General features: G+C 45.7%; 1 protein-coding gene across 1 annotated transcript in view; it reads left to right on the top strand.

Moving 5' to 3' along the window:
- LOC118025152 (keratin, type I cuticular Ha8-like) overlaps positions 1–3,856 on the top strand; it is a 4,159-nt gene extending 303 nt beyond the window's left edge. The window contains exons 1-7 of the mRNA XM_035027477.1: positions 1–246; positions 439–521; positions 1,325–1,481; positions 1,853–2,014; positions 2,101–2,226; positions 2,711–2,931; positions 3,724–3,856. The exon at positions 1–246 is cut by the window's left edge and continues 303 nt beyond it. Coding sequence (XP_034883368.1) covers positions 1–246; positions 439–521; positions 1,325–1,481; positions 1,853–2,014; positions 2,101–2,226; positions 2,711–2,931; positions 3,724–3,856 — 1,128 coding nt within the window. The remainder of the gene's footprint in view (positions 247–438; positions 522–1,324; positions 1,482–1,852; positions 2,015–2,100; positions 2,227–2,710; positions 2,932–3,723) is intronic.
- Positions 3,857–8,044: the final 4,188 nt, after the last annotated feature.

Genomic DNA, 8,044 nt, shown 5'->3' with positions numbered 1-8,044 from the left:
TGCAACATTCCCGGCAACATTGGAGTCTGTGAGAACTATGGGGAAGGCGCCCCGAATGGCCACGAGAAGGTGACCATGCAGTTCCTGAACGATCGCCTGGCCAACTACCTGGAGAAGGTGCGCCAACTGGAGAAGGAGAAGGCGGAGCTAGAGACCAGGATCCAAGAGTCGAGCAAATGCCATGAGTCCACCATGTGCCCAGACTACCAGTCCTACTTCCAGACTATTGAGGAGCTCCAGCAGAAGGTGTGGTTTGGAGTAGCCCGGGGTGTGCTGGGTCTGAGGAAGGTGGAAGGGCATGGCAGGTTAAAAGCTCCTGCAGGTTCAAGGAGCTTTTGGTTCTTGGATTCTCTTGAGTATGAGTGTAGATGCTACCTGTAGAGCTGGATCCCAGAGTATGATGTTTTGTGTGTGAACTGTCTTCCTGCTTTTCCTCAGATCCTGTGCAACAAGGCTGAGAATACCAGGCTGATTATCCAAGTTGACAACGCCAAGCTGGCTGCTGATGACTTTAGAATCAAGTAAGTAGGACTAGGGGTTTGAAAATAGTTGCTGACTAGAAGCATGAATGGATCAATACATAAGTGTTCACTTTCTTCTTTTCCAAACCATAACTTAACCTATTACTAGAAGTGGTCCTTATAGAGGAGAAAGAGAACATAAGCATTGAAACAAAAAGAGGAAGAATCATCTAGATTGGTCAGGTCTCTTGTCATTTTCTCCCCACATCTGGAAGATAAGAGAGCTTTGTGTTATAGCCAGAAACAAAATCAAGTCATTGCAAGAATAAACTTTCAGTGCATTGGTTGTTGACAGACGCACTGACTCTTGGCAAAATTTATCAGTGGGAAGAATTGTCACTGTAGCTCCTTGGTATCAAGAGTTGCAACTGAATAAATGAGAAAGGCATAAAAATCATGTGAAATAGTTAATCCATGGGGTAAACTAGAAAACTGTCGGTCCAGAAGACTTACTTTTGAGTCATTATTTTTTCTGGCTAAATGATCTTTTATAGCAGAATGAACACTGCATTGAAGTTTGAACACTTAGGTTGAATCCATGTATTTACTCTTGACCAAGGTATACAATCCTGGATAATCCATTTATTCTTTCTGAGCCTCAGTTTCCCATTTCGTCCCATCCAGTGGGCATAATGATACTTGACCTGACCATGGGCTCTGTAGCTCATGTTGGATCTCACAGGATCCATCAGAGTGAAAGTTGATTAATTGAGGAAATGAGGATCCAAGTTGGTGGGAACCAGGGGCAGCTGAGAGGGGATATCCTTATCATCCTGCTGACCTTGCATTTCCTGTGCTGAAAGGCACGAGAGTGAGCTCTCCCTGCGCCAAACGGTGGAGGCGGACATGTGTGGGATGCACAAGCTCCTGGATGACCTGAGCCTGGCCAAGGCTGACCTGGAGGCCCAGCAGGAGTCCCTGAAGGAGGAGCTGCTCTGCCTGAAGAGCAACCACGAACAGGTGTGGGCCTGGGGCTGCAGACCCTTGGGGGAGGGCACTGGGCAGAAAAGGGAGCACTGCTCACCTTGTGGCTCTAGGATTAGAACCTGGGCTCAGTTGGCATCGGGATGAAGGGTTGATCTGGGTCTTGGAGTCAGGCTGACTGTGTGGGAGGTGGCAGAGGGGGAGTTTCTTGTCTGTAAAGTTTTGCCTTGTCAATTGAGGAAGGTGTCCAAGTGGGCTCTTCCCAGTGGACCGTGGGCAAGACCTTTTACATCAGTGCACCAGTGGGGTCTCCCTTCATGCTGTTTGTCTGGGGAGGGGTTCAGGTGCCATCTGCTCTGTCAAAACCCCTTTCCTCACTCAGGCTGTGGGTCCTTCTGTTCCTGCAGGAAGTGAGCATTCTGAGGAGCCAGCTGGGGGACAAGCTCCAGATTAAGCTGGATGTTGAGCCCACCGTGGACATGAGCAGGGTGCTGCAGGAGATGAGGTGCCACTATGAAGCCATGGTGCAGACCAACCACAATGATCTGGAAGAGTGGTTCCAAGATCAGGTGAGGGTGCTGCCTCGGAGCAGGGAGGGCCCCTGGCTTCCACCTGGGCAGGTTGCTGATCATGTCTCCGTGCCCTTGTGCTTCAGTCTGAATGCATCAGCAAGCAGGACATGTCCTGCTCCGAGGAGCTGCGGTGCTGCCAGTCGGAGATCCTGGAGCTGAGACGCACGGTGAACGCCCTGGAGGTGGAGCTTCGGGCCCAGCACAGCCTGGTACGGTCCTCCACCCTCACCATGCTGCTGGTGCCACAGGCCGTGGCCTGCTAGCAGCATCTCTCAGAAGTCCCACTCATCAGTTCCACTGACAGTCAGAACTCAGGGTCTGGGTCCCTCCCTCCTTGGGGGGGGGTGCCTTGCTGTCAAGGTTAGTTTGATCCTGAAAAATGGCTCCTTTTACAAGTCAACTCCCTTCCTTTAGGATAACGTGTGGGGGTTCAGGCACACATTCATTCCACAAGATTTCACTGGGTGTCTACTTTGCCAGGTACTGGGAATCGAGGGATGAACAGGACACTGTTCCTCAAGTTAGATTTTTGTGTGTGTGTGAAAAGTCATGATGATATTGGCAGTGATTCCTCTAGAGTTCTGGGAATGTCCTGTGACCTCTTGGAATGTGCCCCATGGTGAGATTGGCCATGATTTTCACTGCTGAATTTTGGGACACCTGGGTCTCTTACCCCATTATTTCCCATTACAGAAAGACTGTCTGCAGAACTCCCTGTGTGAAGCTGATGCCCGCTTCGGCACTGAGCTGGCCCAGATGCAGGTCCTGATCAGCAACGTGGAGGAGCAGCTGTCCGAGATCCGGGCTGACCTGGAGCGGCAGAACCAGGAGTACCAGGTGCTGCTGGACGTCAGGGCCCGGCTGGAGTGTGAGATTGCCACATACCGGAAACTTCTAGAGAGCGAGGATTGCAAGTATGTGTGATCTAGGCACTTGGACAGATCATTTGCTCAATTCTCATGAGATTCTCAGGGTAACAATAGTGCTGTCTACAAGGGGTGCCTGGGTGGCTCAGTTGTTAAACGTCTGCCTTCGGCTCAGGTCATGATCCCAGGGTCCTGGGATCGAGCCCCGCATCGGGCTCCCTGCTCAGCGGGAAGTCTGCTTCTCCCTCTCCCTCTCCCCCTGCTTGTGTTCCCTCTCTCTCTGTGTCTCTCTCTGTCAAATAAATAAATAAAATCTTAAAACAAACAAACCAACAAAAAATCAAAACAGTGCTGTCTACAAAGAAGAAGGCGGTCTATGCTTCTGCTGAGTGACTCATTGCCGTGTCCTCTGCTCACACTGTGCACTGTTGACAGAATGTGAAGAGAGTGACTGTCCATTTGGATCCAGTGCTAGGTCTCCAGTGGGGCTGCTTGGTGTAGCCACTGACTGGGGAGAGTAGACATGGGGCTGCTCCTTGAGCAGGAGATTTGAGTATAGACCCCAGCAGGTTTGTTGGACTTGCTTTTGCTCCCTTGTCAATCCTTCTTTGTATTTTCTATCCTATAGGATAGAACCTGATTCTCATATAGAAAACCTCATTTTGGAAGGCATTTTAAGATCATTCAGTCTAGTTTTAGGGGTGCACAGTAGGGGTCAATGGCCAAGGCTTCTGTTGGGTCCCTTTCTGTAGTTTTGGAGCGGAGACTCCTTCTTCATTCTCCATCACCTATCACTCATTTCCCATCCCTAACTTTGTTCGCCTTTCTATCTCTCCACAGACTCCCCTGCAATCCGTGCTCCACCTCTGCCTCCTGTGTGACTTCTGCCTCTGCACCTCGTCCAAGCTGCACACCGTGCACCACTTGTGTGCCTGGGCCAGCCTGTGGAGCCAGCACTGGGAGCCGGTTCTGAATGCCCATGCACCAGTAGGTGCAGTTAAAGTGAGGGGATGCCCAAGGAGAAATGTTTATTATACATCCAGGCGCTATGGTTTCTAACTATTGTTGACTTTCTGTATGCAGAGGCCTTTCCAAAGGCCACAGGAGAAGTAGAATCTTGGTTGAGAGCCTTCCTTCTCAGCTCTGGATTTTCCCAGATTAGTTCCGTGACCTCAGTGGCTGGATCCCAGCCACCAGTGGTGGCTTGGGAACATCTACATTGGAGAGACTCAGGCATAAGATCAGGAACTATCTTGGAGGCAAGGATTTCATTTCAAACACCAATTTTAGTTTGAAAAATTTCCAGTTTGTGACCAGGAAAGTGATGAACAAACTTCACTGTTTGGGATTCCCCCCCAATCTACTGATTCTGTCTAACATCTGCAGCCTTGGGTAATGATTCCAGTGAGGGGGCAATGGAACTAGATACTATGTATCTGACCACTTCCTCTTCTACTTCCTTTCTCCTGTCCTCCTGCCTCCCTGCCTTGGAAGTGGCTCCATTTCCTCTCTAGGGTAAGGTGGGAACTTCCCTTGTGTCAGATCTGAGCCTCTCCACTCAAAGTCCTATCTTTGACAAAGGACCAGGCTTGCCTTTGCTATTTAAAGGGAAATTTCAGATTAAAAAAATCTCTCTTCTCTAGAAATCTTGACTCTCCTAACTATTGTCTGGATATAACTCTCTCTTCATCAAATTTTACAGTAAAATTTGAACAATGACTATTTTTTCTACTACTTTCTTCTGATATGTTAAAACCTATTGACTCAATAGGTCACACTGCTGGGCATGATGATGTAGAGTAATGGAAAATATAGCATTACAATAGTTTCAAAATTTTTATTCTTGTTCCCACCTCATGTCATCCGACCCTCTCCCTTCCTCACCTCCCTGTTCTTCCTCCTCCCTGGAATGCTTTCCCCTTCTTTCTCGTTATTCAGGCCTCAGCAGAAATGTCACTCCCCTTGAGAGCGCCTGCTTGGCCATCGGTCCACAATGATCACAGCCTTGTCACTCTCTGTCTTGCTTACTGTCACCATGGTAGCTCGCAACAGCTAAAATTGCCTGCTTTTCCATTGTTTTTTGTCATTAAAATGCTTCCTGGAGATTAGCATTTGTCCACTGCTGCTTCCCCAGAGCCTAGCTCACTGCTTGGTAAAGAGTAGATGCTTAATAAACATCTGTTGAAAGAATGAATGTGTCTTCCTGACTTTATCTCTGACTTGTTATGGGGCTTGAGAATCATCACTTAACTCCGTGTTTTTCCCTGCTGGAAAATGAGGGTTATGTCATCTTTCCTACTTACATCCTAGATCTGTCATGGATTCTATGGGTGAGATGAAAGAAATTTTAAAAGTCTGAAAAGGAGAAAGCACCATATTAACCTCATCCAGAGCCAATGTCATATAATTAGGAGTCTGGGTGCTGAGCCATACTGCTCAGAGTTCACCCATGGCCTCAGGCTTTTTTCTCTGGGCAGCTAAAATTAATTTCCTCTAGCAGCTAAATACAATCAGAAACGAAATGGTGCACTTAATAACTTGCTTTCCAGAGCACATTTTATTTGAGTATTTGCATTAGTTCAAAGAATGAGAAAACTTTGCTCCAAGTGGCAGAGCCTTCCTAGCAACTCCCTTATATTGAATCCATCCAAGGAGAGGGGGCCTAATTTCCTTTTTCTTCTTTTGGATCCCAGTGTTGAAGTGATGGGAGAATACACTCTAGTCCCTAGAGGCATTCCTTAATTCTAAAGGCCACTGTGATTCTTGTAGATCTCCATTTTGGAGGCTTTGTTTTGGGGGAATACAGATTATTACCGTTTGCAGTCCTGACTTCTAAATGTGGTTAACAGCTGATTGAAAAAAAAAAATAGCTCCTATTATCTTCCCTGTTTCTCAGGTCTTGTGTCATCATAGAAGAAAAAGCAACAGGGAGAAATGAAGTTGCTTTAACCACCCACGTCAGGGTAAAGACTGGGATGGTTCAAGGCAGCCATGGGGACAAACTGCCTGTTTAGGGCTCTAGCTTCCAATCCTGAGTGTGTCCTGGTGGTGAGGGGTGGCCTTTAGGAAGAACTTCTCATGATATCAGGTCACCCTTTTGTCTGATGTGGATTGACTGGCCTGTGTTGGGGGCAGGAACAGGAGTTTTTCCAGAAACTGGTTGTTTTTTTTTCCCCAATGATACGAGCTGGAGAGCTTCCTGTGCAACTTTGGCTTTTTCTGAGAAGTGAAATGAAGGAGATGGGACCTGCTGTGTTGGTGCCCACCTTTGGATCACTGCCTTTTGGAAAAGACCCAGTCTCTTGCTTCTGGCCAGCTTCAGTCCCCTGACTCTGTGGCTGATGCATTTCTTTCCTTCCTGTGAAGAGCAACATCTACATTGCACAGAGCCTGCTTTGCTCTCTCCCCCTTTGATGGTTAAACATTTGAATATAACTGCACAGTTTTAAAATGGAGTTTTATATAGTGGTGGCTTCCTCCTGCCTGATGTTAAATGCTGTCTCTTCTTCCCAAGAACAGAATGCCACTCTCCAGCATTCTTATAGGGCAGATGTTATAACTGCTTTTAAAATATGAAGCAGCGAAGCTCACAGAGGTTAAATAGCTTGACTATAGATGTGATTTGGCAAGTGGCTGAGCTAGGACTCAGACCTAAATTGCACAGGCTGCAAAGCAACTCTCATTGTATCACTTAATGTGTTTATCCTCTGTTCCTTTGAGTGATTGAGCTGCCTTTTAAAGAGAGACACTTATGAAAGAAATTGAGGAAGACACAAAAAGATGGGAAAACGTTCCATGCTCATGTATTGGAAGAACAAACATTGTTAAAACGTCTATGCTGCCCAGAGCAATCTACACTTTCAATGCAATCCTTATCAAAACACGATTGACAGTTTTCACAGAGCTGGAACAAACAATCCTAAAATTTGTATGGAACCAGAAAAGACTCCGAATCACCAGAGGAATGTTGAAAAAGAAAACCAAAGCTGGGGGCATCACAATGCCTGACTTCAAGCTATATTACAAAGCACTGATCACCAAGACAGCATGGTACTGGCACAAAAACAGATATATAGACCAATGGAACAGAATAGAGAGCCCAGATACGGACCCTCAACTCTATGGTCAAATAATCTTCGACAAAGCAGGAAAAAACATGCAGTGGAAAAAAGACAGTCTCTTCAATAAATGGTGCTGAGAAAATTGGACAGCCACATGCAGAAGAATGAAACTGGACCATTCTCTTACATCGTACACAAAGATAAACTCAAAATGGATGAAAGACCTCAATATGAGACAGGAATCCATCAAAATCCTAGAAGAGAACATAGGCAGTAACCTCTTTGACATTGGCCACAGGGACTTCTTCTTAAGACTCATCTCTACATATTTTCTTTTTCTTTTTTTTTATTATGTTATGTTAATCACCATACATTACATCATTAGTTTTTGATGTAGTAGTGTTCCATGATTCATTGTTTGCATATAATACCCAGTGCTCCATGCAGAACGTGCCCTCTTTAATACCCATCACCAAGCTAACCCATCCTCCCACCCCCCCTCCCCTCTAGAACCCTCAGTTTGTTTTTTAGAGTCCATAGTCTCTCATGGTTCATTTAAGACTCATCTCTAAAGGCAGATGTAAAAAAGAATGAAATCTTGCCATTTTCAACAACATGGATGGACCTAGAGGGTATAATGCTAAGTGAAATAAGTCGGTCAGAGAAAGACAAATACGATATGATTTCACTCATATGTGGATGTTAAGAAGCAAAACAAATGAACAAAGAAAAAAAAAAAGGACAAACAAAAAAACCAGACCCTTAAATACAGAGAATAAACCAGTGGTTGCCAGAGGGGATATAAGTGGGGAGATGGGTGAAATAGAGGGGATTAAGAGTGCACTTATCATGATGAGCATTCTATACATTACTCAATATATAGAATTGTTGAATCACTGTATTATACATCTGAAACTAATATTACACTGAATCAAAAAAACAATAAGGGAGAACCTGCATGTGAGCCTTGGATATCCCCATTTTTCATACTCATGGTCACTGACATAATTTGGAAAGGGTCACTGAAATTGTGTAATTTGTTTGATTTATTTAGTACAAACCTTACAAGACAGTGTATTGTTAGTTCCTGAATGAGCTAG

Source organism: Mirounga leonina, unplaced genomic scaffold (genome assembly GCF_011800145.1).
Source record: "Mirounga leonina isolate KUSES-001 unplaced genomic scaffold, KU_Mleo_1.0 Mir_200, whole genome shotgun sequence".
NCBI classification, from domain to species: domain Eukaryota; kingdom Metazoa; phylum Chordata; class Mammalia; order Carnivora; family Phocidae; genus Mirounga; species Mirounga leonina.
Note: the sequence above shows the minus strand (reverse complement) of the source record. Positions and strands in the feature narration are given on the sequence as shown.